Source organism: Lathamus discolor, chromosome 4 (genome assembly GCF_037157495.1).
Source record: "Lathamus discolor isolate bLatDis1 chromosome 4, bLatDis1.hap1, whole genome shotgun sequence".
In the NCBI taxonomy this organism is placed as follows: domain Eukaryota; kingdom Metazoa; phylum Chordata; class Aves; order Psittaciformes; family Psittacidae; genus Lathamus; species Lathamus discolor.
The window spans coordinates 41136415-41159056 of NC_088887.1; the positions used below are offsets into that span (position 1 = coordinate 41136415).

General features: G+C 35.6%; 1 protein-coding gene across 13 annotated transcripts in view; it reads left to right on the forward strand.

The window, feature by feature from the left end:
- Positions 1–22642, forward strand: part of DMD (dystrophin) — a 1176091-nt gene that overhangs the window by 479058 nt on the left and 674391 nt on the right. For all 13 annotated transcript variants that reach the window (XM_065677219.1, XM_065677222.1, XM_065677220.1 and 10 more), the window contains 4 exons: positions 1951–2074; positions 8217–8304; positions 14147–14388; positions 15186–15366. In XM_065677219.1, the coding sequence (XP_065533291.1) occupies positions 1951–2074; positions 8217–8304; positions 14147–14388; positions 15186–15366 (635 nt within the window). The remainder of the gene's footprint in view (positions 1–1950; positions 2075–8216; positions 8305–14146; positions 14389–15185; positions 15367–22642) is intronic.

Sequence of the window (22642 nt, forward strand, 5' to 3'; positions counted from 1 at the left end):
CTGTCCCAAATTCTTCCATTCTTTTTCTAGGAAGGATGTTGCAGAGGCAAGACCTAGGTGCTTTTGTTTAAGAAATGATCACTGGGTAACCATTTTGCTCTGTCAATTTCCATCCTATACCAGGCTAATTTCATGCTATACTTCAGAAAGTTGATCTTACTGGTCCTACTTACATGAAGCTTGAGACTAGAATTAATACAATTTTGCCTACAAGGGAGTTTAGTACTGAGGGACTGGTAAACTCATCTTTGTTGTGATAAGATGTCTGATGTTCTGTGGTCATTAAATGCACAGCTGTTGTATGCAGAACAGATGATAACATTATATTTCAGAAAATAGAATTGATTTAATGTCACATAGGGTCAGAAATAAAGCTGAGATAGGAAGTTCTCAAATGGCAGTGCACTTTGATTTGGGGGATTAGAATCTGGTACAAGCACAGAGATTCCCTGAAACATCTGGGAATTCTATTTTGTCTTCAGCCTCTGAACTTTTAATTCTTCATTAAATGAAGATTTCTGAACCTTCCAATACTTCACAGTTATATTGTTTCTCCTTTAATGAGTGGCCAAATAGTTTTATTAGGATTGCTTTATCAAAATTATTCTTTAGAGTTTGTGATTTGAATATGGAATATTGGGCTGATATTAAGGCAGTATGTGACTCATCTTTCTTCTGCTTTCATTATTTATTACTCAGTCTTTCACACTGTGTTGCTAAATGAAGTCACAAAGATCACAGTGGAGAAGTAAAAAAGGAGGCATAAATATTAGATCCAACATGGAACTACTGCTTTACATTTCTGTATATGTAGATTTCTGTAGCACCTGACTCTACCTTACATCCTTGTATTTTAGTACTTGTATATACAGAGTATATTTTTAATAAAAAAATAAGTCCTCCAAAGATATAATTGTCATTCAAGCTCTTGTTTTAATAGATTTTCAATTATATGTAAATGATACAACGTATATTTACAAAGCGAACTGAAAGATGCAGCTAATTATTTTTTTCTAGATCATTCTGTTCTGTTGGTTTCATTGTATTGCTGCAAAAAGCAAATCAGTTACAAACTAGATATAGATATTAGAACTTATAGTGCAATAAAGAAATATAGTCAAGCATATGGTGATACTGTGTGGAACAACTGAGAAAAAACATTGTCTCAAACTTCTTGTTTTAAAAATGACAGCAGATACAGAATCACAGTTTGAATTTTTTACACATCAGTAATTTAAATATCTGCATATGGTAACCTTCATTTTGTGCTGTTACCTTCTGAATAAGTTACAAAAATTAATATCAGCTTTAAAGGAGTTGATGGAAGGATCCAGACTGTAATAAAAAGGACTGTACAGTAAAAAAACTAGCTAAGAAGTATATACAGAGAGACGGGGATCTTAATTTGCAGTTTTTAAAGCTTTAGCTGTAGGAAAATTATAATTTACTGTTGATTAGTAATTGAATTCTACAACAAATTAGAGTCAGTCAGAAGAGACTCCTTTCTAATGGTCAAATTTCCTGCTTGAATATCCTTCATAATATTGCCTGCACAAACTGGGACAGAAATCTTGCAGGTATGAAAGCTGCATTTGGTCAGTCATATAGGCCTTACATTCTCAGCTGAGCCAACAGGACTCTTTTTACTGAGAACCACTTGTATCATGTCTTCCAAAACCATCAGCTTGTAAGATTAAAACCCTCATTGTGAAAATTGTAGCATCTGTTCAAATCAGGGTCTTAGAAATGAAGTTTTTCTGTTTCCAAATTGTAAAATGAATAGTTTTACTAGCTATTTAATGAATATGTGGGGGGTTTAAAACTGTTTTGTTGAGAGAAATTGCTGCTTACTCACTCATTTAAACAGCCACTTAAACATGTTTGCTGTCAATCCTATTTTCAGAAACTTTGTGGAAATGAAATGTCTTACTACATTTCTCTGTCTCCTAGGTTTGACTCAGATACAACAGAGCTCCACAGCTGGATGACCCGGTCAGAAGCAGTGCTTCAGAGTCCGGAGTTTGCAATGTATCGAAAAGAAGGCAATCTCTCAGATCTCAGAGAAAGAGTGAATGTAGGAGAAAGTACTCATATATGTGTCTATTAGTTTTGTATTAGCTCGTCAAAGTGCTTTCAAAGTCCAAGTTTGAATGATTTCATTTATAGACTGGCAAGCATTGATTGTCCATATGTCCGAGAGGAATTTAGAAGTGCTCATTATTTCTGTGAATTTTCAGATTTTGGCACAAGAATTGCTACATAAGCTATGTGAATACAGATTTTTTTTTTTTAATTCCTATATACTCATATTTAATTAAGATATTCTATATTCATGAAAGTCTTTATCATGAAAGTGGTAAAGTTGAATCAAAGCCTACACATTACTTCTTAAATATGCATCATCATTCTATACTAACAGCTTAATTTGACACTATACATGGATAAATTGAAAGATGTAAAAAGCGACTACTTTTAGTGTGTGCTAAACAAAATCTGTATCTAATTCTTTTTACAGTGCTGTAAAATATATCTGAAAAACACCAGTCTCCACATTTTATTTTATTTTTTTTTTTTTAATTGTACTGCCATTCTTGAACCAAAAGTGGTGCTTTTCTACTTTTGACAAAAGGAATGATTCTGGGCTGCTTAATGAGTAGCTGTGTTTGTGTGTATGTTTCACACACTCTGAGTTTAGCCCTTGGAAACTAAACTATTACAAATTTTCTTCCATATTTAACATTTATAGATAGATGCAAAAATGCCTGTCTTTTCTAAGTAAGAGAAAGGGAGTTCTTTTTATTATTAGCTCTTATTATATCATAGTATATCATGGAACTTCATTAAAATATATGGTGATGCATACTCCTAGCGCTCAAACAGATGGAACAAGGTTACTGTATTGACATGCGTTTTGCTGCTGTTTTTTCTTAGTGTCTGCTTGTCCATCAGAAATCAGTTATGATAAGACTGAAGAACACTGAATTTTATGACTGTAAATATATGTTGTTTTTTTTTTTAAAGTCATAGCTTTCTTACAATAATTTTAATTTGTTAATGTAATAATATTATTGCTAGTACATATGCATTAGAACATAATATGCTGAATGCAGTTCATGGCAACACATCCTGCTATGTCAAATATACACAAATTTCTATATATAAAAATGTATGTAAAATGTATCAAATATACAGAAAAGATTTAATGGGTTCAACTTCTTCCATACTGAGGTAATGGGATTTAATCTAATACATGCATAGATATACAGTTAATTTTCGGAATGCTTCAATCTTCATTGTAGGTAAAATTTAAAAAAAGAATATATATTCCCATTTTGAGGAACATAATTTCAAGGATGGCAAATTAGCTCATCTTGGTCTACATATTATGCTGGATTTCATGGAGTATTGCTGATTTTAGAATAAACATTTCATTAAGAAAATCAAGTTACATGTAGAAATTTGTAGATGTTTTAAAGGAGAAAACGTTCTGATTATGTGTTTTAATTTGATAGAAGAACTATGAAAGATGGCACTTAGAAGTACTACTACATGGTTCAGTTTTGAATGGTTTTCATTTAAAGGAAGTCTTTGGGCATGCTTCTCAAAAAAGCAAAAAATGCATGTTTTTTAAAATGCCGGATTTTAAAGCTTGTCCTGACCTCACTTTTCCAGGTCTGGTTTCTGTCTCCATCTGTAAAGCTAGTAGTCAAAGCAGGAAGTACTGTCTAGTTCTTTGATTTGAGCAGTTTGTGTTGCTTGTTAACACTTTTTGTTCCTAATTTGCTCAAAATTAACCTCAAATCAATGGAAAAGGTAGTGTGGGTTTTAATATATTATAGTCTCTAGTAAAGTTGTAGAAAGCATATAAAAAAAAGATGAAGTGCCAAGAAGTAATATATTTGTTAGTGATAATGGAAAAAGATTGTGTTGTACTGACATACATAGTTACACCCCTGTGTTATACATGCTTGAATGCAACTGCAGACACATGCATGCAGAAGTCGCATCTTGCCCTTATATATAGAGCTATCATTTAGTTTCTCCCTATATAACTATATATATATAACTATCTATAACTATCTATAACTATATATATATATATATATATGGGGTGTATCACAGAATACCTGTGCTTGGCTGATGTCAGACCTGCCATTTGTTGTCCACCATGGTAGGTGCCCAGTCCTAGGCCCTTTTCCTAATGACTTTCTTTTCAGCTGTTCTTTTGAGGACAAGTTACTAATTCGATGATTTTTTTTTTTTTCTTGTTGTGGCAGCTTCCTCCTATTCATCATTTTTCTTGAATAAGAGGTCACTTCCGTATGATATAGTGGCAGTACATCTGCTGTGTGATGGAGGGATGCTGACTTCAGTAATGACAGCCACAAGGAAAGCTGTTTTGCCATCACTGATTCAGCAAGTTCAAAAGCCTGTTCCGATCCCAGCTCAGAAGAGCCTTGAGGAGACGGAGCCTAAGCAGGCTGTATGAAATGCATTGACTTTACTAAGCCATCTGCTCTTCAGAAACTGGCAGGCAATTATCCTTATTTTTAAGGCTAATGTATTAAAGCCCATTCCTATGTCTGGGAAGAAGCAAAAACATTTCTAGCCCTTCCGTGCTATAAAAGAAAGATACATGCCTTACGTGACCAGAGGGACCGGATGCCATAAGTAGAGAAGTTTCATTGTGAAACATCCATACTACTCCTAAATAATGAAAACATCCAAACATTAATGCTGTAAATATTGTTACACTGCATTGCGCTGTTAACATTTTCCAGTTAGTACGTATTTTTTACTGTTACTTTTCTAAAGCCATGATGAGCTTTCAGTATTGCAAATTCAAATGTATAAAGGTTCAGCTGCAAAAAAATAAAACTTTTTAGATAGAAAATCCTGCTTTATAATAAATCAGCTTGGAGACTATATCCCAGAATAAAATGGGAGTAAAACTCCTTGAAAGGAATATTGGTTAGCCAAGAAGCACCACCTAGAAATTCAGAATCCAAGGTAAACATACAAGGAACATATGTAAGGGAAGATATCCTTGACAATTAAATTTGTTCTCTTGGCCTTCTCAAAAGTTCCATTTTTATTTGTTCTGGTTTACTGACCTTTTTCAAACATGCTTTGTTGGTCCTGGATATTTGAAAGCTGAATCACTCTCATAGCCAATGATGAAAATGTTGCCATCTCCTGCCCTAAGGAGTGATTGATTGGAGTCAGAGGTCAGGGAGTATTGCTACCATGCATCCTTTCACAGAGCTCTCAAAGTAGGATGTTGATTTGATATTAATAACATCCAAATACCATCCAATAATCTGACCATTAGTGTTTTCTAGGTTGTGAAGTCATTGTCTGCCAACTAAAATCTCAGGGTCAGATAAAATGCTTATCATTGTGAAAAAAGCCTCCTCACCTTCAGGTGGCATTTAGCTAAAGATGAATTTTTAGAGTTATTCAATCAGTTAAAACTAGGATATTACACATTTGTATTGCCACTTGCAAATAATTCAGAAGAGAATTAATCCCTGATTGGAAAGCCAACTGTAAAGTTAACTGCTTTCTTTTTTTTTTTTTTTTTTTCTCATATTGGTGGGGGTTTTTTTCCTTTCTTTTTTTCCTGAAAAATCTCTTCAGAAAACAAAGTAAAAAAGGGGAAAGGTATATATTTGGAAATACTTTGAAGTTGCTCTGCCATTACTGCAACTTTTCATCAAAAAAAAAAAAAAAAAAGGGTTGATTGCACTGTAGAAAATCTAAGACTTTCAAAATTTCACAAGCCTCTACAAACTTATCCCTTGTGCTTATGGGGAAAAAGCCTTCTTAGAAGCTGAAGAATCCCAGACATTTTGCAGGTTTGGCAGACAATGACAGTATGTAGATTAATGGCAGAACGCTGGTTAGTGCTAGGAGCAGCTAGGGTGAATGTCCGCCTTTCTCCCCAGATAAGGGAATTTGTCTTTTCTGTGTGGAACAAGACAAGTCTTTTGTCCTCTGGCTAGCGCTGTGCTTTCTGTGTGTAAACATATGTATTCCTGTAATGAGTGTTAGAATTTCATTTTATAGTATATTCCAGTTGCATAAAAATGAGTGGAGAAAAGTGATTGACAGAAAGTTTGATATGTACCAAATTTTCATGTTTATTTAAGGACTATACAAATAGTTTTTAAATTTTCTGTCAGGAAATAATATATTAGTATATTTTAAGTTTTTTTAAATTTTTTTGTGCTCACTGCGGTTATCATCATGACAATTACACATCTGGCATTGCAGACAAGTAGAATTATTTTCAGTATATTTTACTGTTTTAATGATTCCTTTGAGTTCTCTGTAGTTAGATTCATGCTAATTACCTGGCATTATAGACAGAGTAATATTAATAAGGATTCTGTAAGAAATTTTGGAACTCTGCAGAGAATGACTGTTCCTTTTTTAATTTGGAAAATATTTAAATTGTAGAGTGGAATGGTGAAAGATTTTATTGACCTACAAAAACTATAAATAATTAATACAGTCATATTTAACTCATTGGGGTTAAACTTTGGAATCTTTCAGTGATAATTTAGGTATATATTAAAGATAGGTTTATAAAATCCAATATATTTCCATTCTTCATTCTTCTCTAAATATCCTTTCTTTATATATTTTATTTATACAGAATTTTAGTAATAACTGTTGATAGCATCTTTGGGTTATTGTTAGAAGTTCTCCTGTTTAATCATTTCTATATGCACAAATGCAGGGCAGTTTTAAGTAAGCTGTGGAAATGTGTGAATTTAACTGAAAATCTCTCTTTAAAAAGTTCTGAACATTTCCTCTTCTGGGAAAGACTTCTGGGGAGCTGATGCTTCTTAAACTGAAAATGTTTTAAGCATCACACTTTAAAATCTATTTTAAGAGAGTTTATTCAAAGGTGTTTATATTAATTCCTCCTAATTCTATGATTCTATGAAGTGTAAGCATATCAAGTTATTCTACTAAATGCAATCCTAGCCACCCACTGAGGTTTCTTTCTAATTGTAAGAAACTTTTTCCCCTGAAGAGTCAAATCACACAGAATATACCTTTGCTGTGGAAATAAACAAGGTGATCAGGAAGCCTGGTGGGGTCAGCCAGACTGAGACGCTGCAGCCATGACTGTGTTACCTCTCTGTACATGTCATGCAGGATTTGCAGTGATATATCCTTTAATATGTGTTCATCTGCTTCAGTGAAGTGAGGACCCCTGATTTATGGGAGACTGTTAGTCAGGATCTCTGAGGGTTTTACAGTCTCTTTTAATTTTGGTATCAGACTTGGCTGTGGCCCTGTGCTGCTTCTTTGGGGTTCTGAATTAGAGCTTCTAAATTACACCTAAACTAAATTGGTTTAAAATCGAGTGACTTCATGATGTTAACTATAAGACTGCACTGAGGGTCTGTCAGATCTAAAATGGTTTTACTTCCATGTGTATTGCTACCAACCCAAAATTAATTAAAATCTTAGACTTCTACTATATCCTGAAACTTCATAAGATAGCTTTACCAGCAATTACCAGCTAGCCTGAGTGCTGGCCTGAACATGGGTGAGAAATTTTTGAATGCAGAAAAGTGGATTGAGAGTATTAGGTACAATACATAACTAGAAGCCTGTGTTAATTTTGCAGTTAACTCTCTTCCTTAGTAGCTCATGTATGTATGTGTGCTATTTATGTTCATATAGCTGTTAGATATCTACTTTAATATCCATTTTGCAGGGTTTGGTTTGTTTTTCTTTTTAAACAAGGCAGTAATATAATCAAAAAAATGCTATATAAGTTCAATGCTGAAGTATGCTGTGAACCCTTGTAATTTGGTTAGCATGCTCAATTCTTGCTGTTACCATGAGAAATAAGCAAATCTGTTCTTCTACAAAGAATTTCTGTCAAATTTTTTGTTCTAGAATATTGGTCTTTGAATAGCTCTTAGCTTATATGTCTTGTATTTTTCTGTAAAATACTGATCTATATAATTTCTCAAATCTGTTCTGTGGTGAGTGTCAATATATGTATTTGACTTTATGACTAACTCCCTGATGATATGCAGTACATTCTGGTTTCATTACAAACTGGGAAGCTAGCAGGGCAGTATGACAGGTTAAATGGTCTCAAAAAAGCAGAAGACAACCCTGAGATTAGTTATTTTCTTCTTCAAAATCCCTCTTTTGAAATATTTACCTTTCCTGTCATTCTGCAGGCCATCCAGCGGGAAAAGCCTGAGAAGTACAGAAAACTGCAAGATGCCAGCAGATCAGCTGAGGCCCTCGTGGAACAGATGGTGAATGGTAATTACATGGGAGTTGATTTAGATAATCTTCTTAGGGATTTGATAAATGCACAGGTTCATATTTATCACAATAATTATATTAGCAAATACTGTCTAAATGGAACAATAAAGTAATATTGCCTTATAGTTCTTTTATTATTTCTGAATGTTAAATATGTTAATTAGAAAAGAGAAAAAGAAAACCAAAACCACACAAAACCTTAGCACTTCTGTACCATGAAAAGAAACGTGTGTAAAATTTGCCCACAGTAATGAACTGTATATTAACAATCTGTTCTGCTCAGAGACTTAAGTTGTAATCTTGTTTTCTGTGTATACTAAGCTTTTGAAGGTACATTGACTCATCTGAGTTAGAAAGCCCTGAAGGCGTTGCTCTGAAGAGTTTGAAAAAAGGGCTTTCTGACATATAACATACAATGTATGTTTTATAATAATCATATTGCTCTAATGCTCTGTATCATAGAAAATACAACGTTTTATTGGGCTTTGGAAGATATTTTTGGCATTTGGCTTTTCAAAGTTAATAAATGTCAAAGCTTATGCAATTTTAAAAAAAAAAAGATTAGTTGTAAGTTTTTATTTTTATTATTGATTTAAAAAAATGTGTCTTTCTTTTGAACTTAAAAAATTTTAAGGGAAAAAACCCCACAGTTAGATGAAGGTAAAATTATGATTGTTATACCATTGTCCTTGCTATCCAAGAATATCTAACTTTGCACTAAAATATTCAACATGGGCTGGCGTCCATCATATGATTATCAGAAATATAGATTTTGAATACACTGAGCTTGAGAACATATATCAGTTATTATAATGAAGATCCCAAAATTTAATTGTTAAAAATTAAATACTTTGAGTTTGAGGCACTAACTGGCCAGGCTGAAAAAAAGATTTGACAGAATCCTAAGATTATATTAAGTATGAAGGTGTATCATGCCATATATTGTAGCAGCCTTGATAGGAAGAGCATTCTAGGCAAGGATGACAGTTTCCTGTGAGAATGAAGATCCTTTTTTGTCATGGTTTTAGGGAAGAAACAATTCCTTTAAAAAGAGACACAGTTACCGTGGACTTGAAGACTAAAGTATTCATGGGACTTTCAGCTACTCCACTGTTGCAAAGGCAGTTTGAAGAATAGAGTATGAAATGGTTAAATAATGCAGTAATCACTGCCAGGTGGGATTGGTAGAAAGTAGAATCTCAAAGTATAATAAATATATGCAGTTATATGTTTTCTATAGTAATTCAGCTAAATTTAGTCTTTGTGTGGCTTCTGGTAATAAATGTGGGACATACAGTTGTCTCCTCTGTTTTTGTTGCTTAAAAGTTTGTTTTTGTTTTAGGGGGATGTTGTGGTTTTGGTTGGTTTGGTTTTGGTTGTTTTTTGTGTTTTTATATTTTTGGTTGGTTTGTTGGTTGGTTGGTTTGGGGTTTTTTTTTTGGGGGGGGGTGATTGCTGATTCATTAAGAACAATAGGAAAGGATATAGCATAGGAGAGTTTTGTTGAATGAATTAAAAAGAACCAGAGCAGATTGACTATGCTTACTTACCTTCCTCTTCTAATGCTGGAACTCTTTTTCGTAACATGGAAGGAGCTGCAATTAATGTGCCTTTATGTGCGTATAGGAGGCATGTAGTTTATCATCTAGTGGAGAGATGTACTATGTTATCTTGAATGAAAAACTTTTTAACTCCCATAGTTTACAAATCCCAAATTATGATGCTCCCCTCATTGTTCTGTGTAGTACTTACTTTAGGGAAACTAGGCAGTGATACAGTTGGGGACTGTCATGCATTTGTAGTTTAATCTGTAATTAAAAGCTACAGAAGGCAAACACATTTAAGGGATAGATCACTTGAGAAGTAAAGTGATGACATTTTTAATTGTATTGTTATTTTTTACTTATTTTGTACCAACTAGATCTGGACTAATAATGATTAAACTCCTAAGAATTTAATTATGCTATCACTAAATTCTTGGCTTTACTTATGTATAAAATGAGCTTTCTTTTTGCTTGTAAACCAGATTCTGAATGTAGGATATGAAGTGCATAAATAGATGAGCACCTCTGGTTGATTGTAAGAGCAGGTTCAGAATGGTGGTGAATTTCATTGTTGTAGCATTCATATTTATTTTCCTGGTTTTATTTTTACAGTGATGGGAGAGGGGAATTAAAAAAAAAAAAATATTAAATTCTCAAGATAATTAGATTGATTTATTTAGGGTTTCATTTATTTATTCCTTAGCACAGAGGAAAATATTCTGGGGAAATGTATTTATACAGGGCACTATTCTTGCCTTATGTAGATGCTTTCAACTGTTGCCAGCAAAAATATCTTGCACTAGAAAGAATTGCCATCTCATACAGTGTAGCTATTCTTGTGTTTTTAAGTAGTGAGTCTGGACACTGCAATTTGAAGGACATTTCCCATCACAGGGGAAATAATTTATGCTTTTGGTAGATGATTCTTTATCCAACCACTCATCTACATAGGCTGTGTTCTGCCTCTCTGTCTGTGTTTTTTTTAAAGTCTGATGATTACAGTCAATGCAAACTTACCTCTTCTGTTTACCAATGTTTCTAGGAAAAAATCTGTTGTTTTTTTTTTCTACATTCTATTCTAAAACAGAATAAGAAATGCATTGATGTGTGAGTGAAGCAGTTCAGCAGTTTGAGTGGACACTTTACTATTATAGTAGTTTAAAATAAAATAAATAGGGCATCAAAATGAATACTCAGGGGATTTTGGTAGGCAGCATTAAAATGAATACGAATGAATTTGTTGTGATAAACCATGTGATTGTTAAAGTGCCACTGTTCTGTGGAAGAAATGTGAGTTACTATTTCCTATGCGCTTAGAAGTCAAAGCTATAAAACCACAGATATCATTATATTATTCTATCACAGAACCATAGCAAATGATAAATGCATTTAATAAGATATACTTCATATTAAGTGGCAATTCCAAAGTACTTGCATGTAAGGTGCTGCACAATTAAAAATATTCACACAATTTGTTATGTGCAGTACACAAGGTAATAAAATTAATAGATGCACTTCAGTTAATGATCTGCTTCCTCCGGGTACAGTGTATTTATTCACTGATTTTATCAGAAGCTTGTAGACTATGAAATATGAAAAGATTATGAACCATTATTCCTAAAATAATATTGTTTTAGTGGAGAATGGGTTTTATATTGTTTCTTCTCCTGCTTGTCAACTTCTGTTATGTCTTGCCCCCATGAGTGAAACAGAGTAAGGGGATTGATGTTAAGAGTGAAAAGTTGCAGAGGATAGTGAAGAAACCAGTACTTACCATGGTAGTAAGTTTCAAGTTCTTGATTTTTCACCAATTAGCAAATGAAAACATTAAAATTATGCAGTCATAGCATCAGCTACTCAATTATTAATTTTTCTATGAGATTGAGGACTAGCTTTCTTCAAAATAAGACAAAATTCTATCAAATTTGCCCAAATGATTTCATGTGAAAGTAATGGCCATTTTCTTACATTCTTCTGGGTATCGACATCTGATGGGCAACTTCGAGTGATCTGAACGGACTATGAATTAAGAGAGTTTTAAAAATGCAGCCTTCTTTTCAGTATGATATTGTGTTGCCTAATGGAGGTGCACCACTTCAATTTTTCACCAAACATATCTCTGCACACTCCAATTTTGTACTATCCAGTTTAGTTACATGAAGAGAGAAGCATTTCTTCATTCAACTGTGCACACGTGGAATCAGAGAAAGGTTAGGGATGGAAAGGTCCTTAAGATGGGACTACTGATGTCATCTACCTGGACTTGTGCAAAGCGTTTGACACTGTCCTACACAACATCCTTGTCTCTAAATTGGAGAGACATCAATTTGATGGATGGACTACTTGGTGGATAAAGAACTGGCTGGATGGCCACACACAAAGAGCTGTGGTCAATGGCTCAATGTCCAGCTGGAGACCAGTAACGAGTGGTGTCCCTCAGGGATCGGTGTTGGGACCGGTCTTGTTCAACATCTTTCTTGGTGACATGGACAGTGGGATTGAGTGCACCCTCAGCAAGTTTGCTGATCACACCAAGCTGTGTGGTCCAGTTGATACGCTGGAGGGAAGGGATGCCATCCAGAGGGACCTTGACACGCTTGTGATGCGTGCTGATGCCAACCTTATGAAGTTCAACCATGCCAAGTGCAAGGTCCTACACCTGGGTCGGAGCAATCCCAGGCACAGCTACAGGTTGGGCAAAGAAGAGATTCAGAGCGGCCCTGTGGAGAAGGACTTGGGGGTGCTGGTCGATGAGAAACTGAACATGAGCCTGCAGTGTGTGCTTGCAGCCCAGAAAGCCAACCGTATCCTGGGCTGCATCAAAAGGAGTGTGACCAGCAGGTCAAAGGAGGTGATCCTGCCCCTCTACTCTGCTCTTGTGAGACCTCACCTGGAGTATTGTATGCAGTTCTGGTGTCCTCAACATAAAAAGGACATGGAACTGTTGGAACAAGTCCAGAGGAGGACCACGAGGATGATCAGGGGACCAGAGCACCTCCCGTATGATGCTAGGCTGAGAAAGTTGGGGCTGTTCAGCCTGGAGAGCAGAAGGCTGCTTGGAGACCTCATAGCAGCCTTCCAGTACCTGAAGGGGGCCTATAGGGATGCTGGGGAGGGACTCTTCGTCGGGGACTGTAGTGACAGGACGAGGGGTAATGGGTTAAAACTTAAACAGGGGAAGTTTAGATTGGATGTGAGGAGGAAATTCTTTCCTGTTAGGGTGGTGAGGCACTGGAATCGGTTGCCCAGGGAGGTTGTGAATGCTCCATCCCTGGCAGTGTTCAAGGCCAGGTTGGATGAAGCTTTGGGTGGGATTATTGCTATGAGTTTCATTACATGTCATGACAATAAAAACGATTAGGGATTACATTTGAACTTCTGAAAAATAAATGAGATGCTTAAGTTAATATTATTTTGAACTCAACCTGAGTTCAAGTTTCAGGATAACGATAAATGATGTTATTTTAAGACCTTTGCTTGTCTTTGATATGTGTTGCCTTTCTTTCTTCACAGAATATATATAACACTTTTACCTTTAATAGTTCTAAATAATTGCCTTGTCTGTAATAACTGAAGTCAATCTTCTTTTATGAACTTTAATTCAAGCATGATTATTGAACTATAGACAGGACTAGGCAAACTATAGCAAAGAAATCAAACCCTGTCTGAAAATAATCATAGAGTTGTCAGCTATTGTTTCTTGGGTCTCAGTCTTTGCTTAATATCTGTTAATGGACACTGTTGGACATATGGGACTGGCCTACATGGAGGTTTGATCTGATGATGTCTTTATTCCTGAATGCTTATAAAATTTCTAAAATAATATGTAAAGCAAAACTTAAGGATTGGATTATCAAAAACATCAAAGTAACTGTGAAATATAGTTCCCATTCTTTTAAATTGGTGTTTTTATTAAAAATCCCAACATCTTGTACAGTACAGTCATTGTTTCCAAAATCCAGCTGTCAGGCATTTTCTTATTTCTTACAGCAGTTTTAATTAGCTTTATGTATTGTATCTCTACTTTCTGCTTTATTCCCATTCTTGTACTTTAAAGCACTTTATAATTCATTCCTATAGCAACAAAAGTACCCTGGCAGGAACTTAAAATATTTTTCAAATGCTTTCTCCACTAATGTGTAACATCTGTATGTTCAAGACTGTTATTTGATGATAAATCATTAACTGGATCTATGAACTCTCAAATACAGAAATTGAATTGGTAAATTATTTTACTTTTTTTTAATTTATTTTCTTTGTGACTTATTTGTCTTCCTGTCTTGTTTTCTTTCTAGAGGGTCTGAATGCTGACAACATTAGACAAGCATCAGAGCAGCTGAAGAGCCGCTGGATTGAGTTCTGTCAGTTGCTGAGTGAAAGACTGGCATGGTTGGAGTACCAAAATAACATCATTGACTTCTACTCCCAGCTGCAGCAACTGGAACAGACAGCAGTTACTGCAGAAAACTGGCTGAAAGCACAACCCACACCAGCAACAGATCCTGCTACAGTAAAAACTCAGCTGGAAAAATGCAAGGTTAGAGATCCTTCTCCAAGTTCTTCATTATATTGTACTTCATAGGTGTTCCAACAGTGGGCCACATTATGAACTACTTTATTTCAATATAAAAGTAGAAAATGGATTCTTTATATTTCCAGGGTAATTATTGAAAATATTTATTTAAGGAAAGGAAAGACTGGTATACAGTGACAGGGCACATGGGAATGGACCAGGGGAGGTTTAGACTGAACATTAGGAAGCATTTCTTTATCAAGAGGGTGGTCAAACACTGGAACAGGCTTCCTAGAGAAGTGGTAGATGCCCCAAGCCTGTCAGTGTTTAAGAGGCATTCAGACAATGACCTTAACAACATGCCTTAACTTCTGGTCAGACTTGAATTGATCAGGCAGTTAATGATCCTTGTAGGTCCCTTCCAACTGAAATATATCTTGTCTCTTCTCATCCCCCTCTCCCCTCTGCCTTCTCTCCATATTCTTGCCTCTTGCCTCTTCTCTCTTACAAGAAGCATGCAATTTTAATGTACAATCTGTCTTGTTTTCTTTGCGTCTTAAACTACTAACATGATAATGTCATGTGAAAGTGACTGTAAACAATGGTACAAATCAACAATCATATTTGGAGCAGAGTAACTGCTTTGTGAGGAAATATTAAAAATGTTGAATTTGTTCTTACTGTAACTGATGTAGCTGGAAGCAAAACAGTTGTGTAATGTGCATTAAACCAGTGGTAATTCCATGCCACTAGTGATTTCATTTACTGGACAGCTTTATCTTGATTTTTTTTTTTTTTGTTTCTTTTGTTCAAACATACAGGACGAAATCATCCGAATGTCAACCCTTCAGCCTCAAATTGAACGGCTAAAGGCTCAAAGTCAAGCACTCAAAGAGAAGGAGCAAGGGCCAGTGTTTCTGGATGCTGACCTGGCTGCTTTTACCAGTCATTACAAAAAAATACTTGCTGACATGCATGCCAGAGAAAAGCAGCTACAGACCAGTAAGTGTTCATGTCAAGAATTCAGTTTGTCTGTCTAGCGTGCAAAGAGAAGGTGTATGTATTTTGCTTTCCTACTTTTGTATTTGCTTTTGACATGCTAAACCAGTAATACAATCTATGTGGTCTTTTTTTTGCAATTGAATTAGTCTTTGATAAATTATCGGTGCTTTATATATTTTATATTAATAGGAAAACAAGGGAAGGTACACTGTTCAGAAGCAAAGATTATACTCAGTGTGATCCTACCATCACACCTCCTCTTGATTGCATGTTCATGGACAAGATTCAGTGGTATTTTTAGCAACATAAAATTGCCTTTGTTTAGCCAGGTTATGAGACAGGCCTGTCCACCTCTATCAGTAGAGAGGAGAGAGAGCTTAATTGCAGAAGTGAATTTGCTCTAGATTTTCATAGACTAGAAATTTAACTTCATAAAGCTCATAAAAAAGAGTAGATACTTCAGTAGCATCTAATTTTTTCTCATGTGGTACGCTGTTATTTCATGCAACACAGGATATGTGACTGCAAGATATAAATTCTTTTACCATATTTGTAATAAAATGCATTTTTCAAAAGGGGGAAAATGCTATACCAAAATGGAAAGTTTAATTTATTCCTTTTTAAAGAAACAGAGCATGTCAGTGACTACTGTACACTTTCTGTATTTGACTATGAAATTAAAAAAAAAAAAAGTATTGGGCAAAAGCTATAAACGTAATTTTTCTCAACAGCAAAAAGATTAATTGCCCCTTAAACCAGTATGTCTAAATGGCTGTACTGTTTGAAATTAGTCATAGTGCTAGCTCCTTCTAGTGGATCTTTGTAGTATTAATTCTAAATTCTTTCACAGAAAGCTTCGGATTTTTTTTTCAACACTGCATTATTACACTGCTATAGTTATTTCATATGTGCACACACATGGAAACTGAAGAGGTGATGGTGCATAGAAGAGCTAAAGAACTAAAATGCAAATGTGTCATAGCAAGTGATGAAAGAATGACCTGTAGAAATTTAGTATTAAGGACTGTAAAGTTTATTCATGCCTCTAAAGTCAACATATACAAGTAGTAAGATTTAAAAACTGTAAATGCCACACTGTTTTATATACTGAAATTATTTACCATTCTGCCAAGGAGAAAAGATGGTAAATGCTAGCTTCTTTATGATTTCTTCCATATCCAGTTTTGTGCAATTGCTGGTTTTGCTTCACCTAGTTTTATTATAGTGAGACCTCAGGAGCTAACCAGTTGGTTAGTCCTGTAAGGTAAGTAGTGTTCACTGTCTCAACTGTAATGCCACGAAGCAGGCTCTTCCTGGTGGTAGCTATTCATTCCCACTCCTCTTCTGCAGTATGTTCCTCCAGGGCCCTGGCCTGCAGAAGAAGCGCCTGTCTTGAGGTAGCAATGTTGACAGACCAGGGAGAGTCTCCTAAACTGCTAGAGAACAGAAGTCTTTGAATCAATATTTCATGCAGCCCTGGTCAGTTGTTATTATTTTATGTGGCTGCCTTGTATCACAGGTGCTTCATATCAAACAGTTCAACTGTCAAGATGAGACTGTTCTATCACATAGAGTACATACCCATAGTGATGTTTTGGATGAGATTATTATGAAAGTCATAATTTATCTGCAGAAATTTTATACAATTTTATCGAAAATGAAACTTACTTTTATAACTCTGCTGTAGATATGAACAATCATGCTTGGGATACTGTGCTAGGTCTGATCTCAATTCAAGAAAGTCTTATGAATCAAAAAATCTGAAGCTGAAGTATAGAAAATTTGGCTCTGATTCTGAGCTTCTTCTCCTTTCTTAAGTGACTATTTTTCTTGTTGAACAGATAGAGAAAAAGCCATAACCCATGTCTTTATTTTAGCCTTAGTTTAATAGAAAATGTTAAAATTTTGCTAGAGCATTTTACATATTTCTATCTTTTATTTGTATAAATTATTTGCAATTAATTATTGAAGTCCTGAAGACTGAATGCTTTTTTGCAGATCAGTTGTAGTATTTGTTCCTTTTTTGTTCATCTACAGGTAATCTACATGTGCCAGAAAAAAAAAATTTATTATATTTTTTTATTATTCATCGCTAGGTGTTTTTCTATGGTAAAAGGATGTTTGATTCATCATTAGGGGGTTGGGAGGTTTTTTATTTTTTTGTTGTTTGCTTATTTACCTTTACCACATTATATTTTCTGATAGATAAGGGTATTTAGTTGTTCTGTTCTCAAAGGGAATTTTTTCCCTAAAAAAGTTTTCTCTAGGCCTAGGAGACTGTCTCCCTCAAATATTTTTTGTTTGGTTGGGTTTTGATGTGGGGTTTTTGTTTTTGTTTTTGTTTTTTTTTTTAAGGTGGTGGTATTGTTTTGAGATTTTTTATGTTCAAGGGTACTTAGTAGTTTCCCTACGTTGCACATAGATTTCTTAATAAAATATTACTAAAGATGAACTCAGGTTTTCTCATGTTTTTCTTCATGATCTGATTAGCATTTACAGTTATGAAAACTAATTTAAAGCTAATTCTAAACCCTATTAGGTTGTTTTTCCACTCTTTTGCAATGTTTTCTATGAAAGAAATGCACTTCATAAAATATGAGGGAATAAGATCTCATTTTTCTTTGTGGAATGTCTGTATATCCGTAGGTGATTGATCCTTCTGAAGATTCTGTGTCCATTATTACAGCTCTTCCTTCTTCCCAGGCACATTTGGCGTAATTTCTAGAATACCGGTATATAGAAAAAATAGGCGTCAGACAGTAATATACACAAGGGAGTGAAATGGACAATTGTGGCAATAGTTCGAGTATGAATAATGTGATTTCCCAAGGAAATTCTTAGTTTTATAATTACACTAGTGAAAATGAGGGATTTAACTTTTTATTTACTTCTTTTGAAATTAACTGTGGCTGTGTCAGAGATGTTTTTAGGGAACAGCCTGCTCTGCTTCCTGTTCCCTCTCAGCCCTGGAAGAGCTGTTAGTGTCGGGTAAGTAAATATTCCCTGGTTTAAGCTACCTCCTGGGTGGCAGCTGGTTCATTCCAGCATTCCTCTTGCTCTGTGACTGGACTAAACTCCATTAAGGCACTTCTGCTTTTTATACTTCCTGCGGTGAACTCTTATCCAGCTATGGTCTTCAGTGAGACACATGTTCTCAATTTGATAAGACTGTTCTGCAGAGGGGTTTTAGAGAGTGTCATTAGATTTGTCAAAAGTAACTAAAATAAAAAAGCAAAAAAACCCTTTTGTGGCAGCTGAAATTAAGGATATCAAGATAGAAGTGGCAAAGGAAAAGTCATTTTTATTTCCTTTGTTCCTGCTTCATAAATTCATGCACTGTGCTTTCTTTTCAAATTCTGATTCTATGTTTGCAGGATCAGTAATTCCCAATGGTGAAGTTATCATTGTTATCATTGTTGTTATAAATGATCAATTATTCAGGAGAAACAATGTTTCTCCTTTTTTTTTTCAAGTAGGACTTTAGAGAGTTTTTGCCTTCTATATCTTGTCAAGATTCTTGATAGTTTTTATTTACCCATCCCATGCTTACGGTAATTTTGCATGTACATCTGCTTCTCTATATATATTATATATATATATATATTCTTTTATATATATATATGTACGTATATATTCTTGTACATATATTCTTCTGCATATACATTTGCTTCTCTACCTCATCTGCTACTACGGTATCTTAAAGTTGCTTACATTACATACATGCAACTCAGTCTTGGCATAATTTTATAAGACAACAAACCACAGTAACCATAACAGTACGATGACAGTCTTAATCAGTCATTTGTCTGTTTTTGCTTAAACTTTGAATTGTTAAATTATTTTCATGCTTTAAGAATCTTAGAGAGATGGGTTATAAGTGTCAGTCAAATCGTTACGATATGTATAATAATTTTTCTCCAATCGTTGCATTCTTGAGGAGGAAAAACATTACATAAATGTCGTGTCCTGTAAATTTCATTACTGTTTGGTTTTGATGGACAAAGTTTGCTTAACTTTCTTTGAATGTCCTTTTTGAGTTGAAAATACACCACAGTTGTGTGTAAGAAAATATTATTTTAATAGGTAACATGCAAGCAATTTCCTTTATGTTTTGCATCCATTTCCTCTGGCAATTATTTTTTATTTAAATAAAGAACAAAAGGACTAAGCAACCTGTGAAATTAATATGTAAGACATAATGTCTTCTGCTCTTTTCCTCTATAGGAAAAAATGAAAATTTATAAGGGTGGAAAATAAAATCTCCTAAATAATTTTGTATCTTTAAAAGATATTTACTTGTGTCTTGTAGAAATGGAGGAAGTCTTCCCTTTTTTTTTCTTTTAAGAACTTGATAGATAACGGAATTGGAAGTGCAAAGCACTTGCAGAATATTGTTTGTGTATTACACAAGATTTCTTATGATTCCACTTCGAGAGTTTCTGGTGAGAGATGTGAGAGAAGGGAATTACAACTTTTATGAAGTCGTCAAAGTAAAGACTTTGATGAATAGCTTCAAGTAGTTGTATTATAAAATAAGCAGAACAAAGTTGTGGGAAAATCAGCATGGTTTTCAACTGCAGTTACTACTGAGGAGATATTTATGGGAAATACGTGCAGTACAATCTAGTTCATTCATTTCAGGGAATAAGTCTTTACTAAAATGATCCCATAGATTATATTTATTGTCTTTCCTCTTATTTCAAAATGATGTGATGTGATATTTCCTCACTGTAGGAGATAGACATTGCAGTATATCCAGTGTGATTTAATAGTCATTGAGATAATTGTTTTCTCATTTCATTTCTGATTTGGGAAAAGAGTTTTGACTGGAAAATCTGGTCACAAAAAGGAAACTGGGAGGAAAGATTAAAAACAAAAAGTATTTTACCTGTTTGGAAAACTATTTTCACATGTTTAAATATTTCTATTTATTAAAAATAAATCCTAATCAAATATCTATCTGCACATTTTATTTCCAATTTAAGCACTTTTCTCTAAAATAAATATACAACTGTAAACATATTTTCCTGTCAGATCTCAAGGGTTACAGTGTTAGTCACACCAAAATGCATTGCCTACAAATGGAGCAGATTAATGCAGCAGCATTTTCCTATTATGGATGGGAACTGTATTCTGATATTTAACAGTAATGTATTTGTATTTTCCCTCTGTGATATTTTGTTACAGTTCTGTCTTTGGCCTAGTTTATCTGTAGCTGGGGTTGCAGATGTGCTCTGTCTTTCTGACTACCAATTCAAGTTTTCATATAATATAGCAGAATCTGTATTAATGCACTATGCTCAACATGTGGACATTAATCCACAAGCATGAAAATTATGACATGTTGTCAATCTTAAAAAAAAACAACACCACAAACAACAAAAACCCCTACAAATCCAGAAACAACCCAACACCCACCCCCCACACAAGAAAGAAAGCCAAACCTAACAAGCCCCTAGAACTCCAGCTGGGAAAAGGACATTAAAAAGCAGTATTTCACTACTCGATCTGGAACACTGAAATAGGAAAGCTATGATTTCACTCAACTTAAAAGTGGTTTTTAAATGGAATTCTTAATAACCAAACTGGAAAGATGCTAGCTTGATTAAATGAACATCTGTGATCTTACTTGAAGTCATACTTAGTCCTTCAACTAGCAGAGAACATAACTCATTAAAATTGAATGAAACAATTTTATAGACAGATAGGAACAGCCTCATGCTTGCAGACCATTGTCTTCATGGGGGACTTCAACCATTTGCAACCAAATTTGGAGGGGTGGTACGACCCGGCACAAGCAAACCAGGAGGTTCCTCGATTGTATGGAAGACAACTTCCTTCTGCAAGTAATAGAGGAGCCGACAAGGAGAGGTGCCATGCTTGACCTCATGCTTGCCAACAGGGAGGGGCTGGTTGAAAATGTGATGCTTCATGGCAACCTTGGTTGCAGTGATCATGAGATGGTCGAATTCAAGATCCTCAGGACAGTGAGAAGAGTGTGCAGCAAGCTCACTGCCCTGGACTGCAAGAGAGCAGACTTTGGCCTCTTCAGGAGCCTGCTTAGTAAGGTTCCATGGGATATAGCCCTGGAGGGCAGGGGGGCCCAAGACTGTTGGTTGATATTCAAGGATCACCTGCTACAAGCTCAGGAGTGCTGCATCCCAACTAGAAGGAAGTGCAGCAGGAGGGCCAGGAGACCTCCATAGAAGGATAAGGAGCTGCTGAGGAATCTTAGAGGGAAAATAAGGCTTATAAAAGGTGGAAGCAAGGACAGGCGGCCTGGGAAGAATACAGGGATGTTGTCTGGGAAGCTAGGGACCAGGTTAGGAAAGCTAAGGCCCAGTTAAAATTAAACTTGGCTGGGGATGTGAAAGATAACAGGAAGGGATTCTATAGGTACATTGCGATTAAAAGACAGACTAGGGACAACGTAGGCCCCCTGAGGGCACTCTCGGGAGAACTGGCTACACAGGATTTGGAGAAGGCTGAGGTTATGAATGACTTCTTTGCCTTGGTTTTCACTGGCAAAGGCTCTGACTGCACCACCCAAGACTTGGAAGGCAGATGCAGGGACTGTGAGAATGAAGATCCTAGGCCCACTGTAGGAGAGGATCTGGTTCGAGATCATCTTAAGAACCTGAACATGCACAAGTCCATGAGACCTGATGAAATCCATCTGCAGGAGCTGGCAAATGAAGTTGCTAAGCCACTGTCCATCATATTTGAAAAATCATGGCAGCCAGGTGAAGGTCCCGATGACTGGAAAAAAGGAAACATAACCCCCATTTTCAAGAAGGGGAAAATGGATGAACCAGGGAACTACAGACCAGTCAATCCCACCTCTGTGCCTGGCAAAATCTTGAAGCAGATTCTCCTGGAAGGCAAGCTAAGGCATATGAAAAACAACAAGGTGCTTGGTGACAGCCAGCATGGCTTCACTAAGGGGAAATCCTGCCTGACCAATTTGGTGGCCTTCTATGATGGGGCTACGGAACTGATGGACAGGGGTAAAGCAGTTGACATCATCTACCTGGACTTATGCAAAGCGTTCGACACTGTCTCACGTGACATCCTTGTCTCTAAATTGGAGAGACATCAATTTGATGGATGGACTACTCAAGGAATAAAGAACTGGCTGGATGGCTGCATGCAAAGAGTTGTGGTCAATGGCTCAATGTCCAGCTGGAGACCAGTAATGAGTGGTGTCCCTCAGGGGATCAGTGTTGGGAGCAGTCTTGTTCAATATCTTTGTCGATGTCATGGACAGTGGGATTGA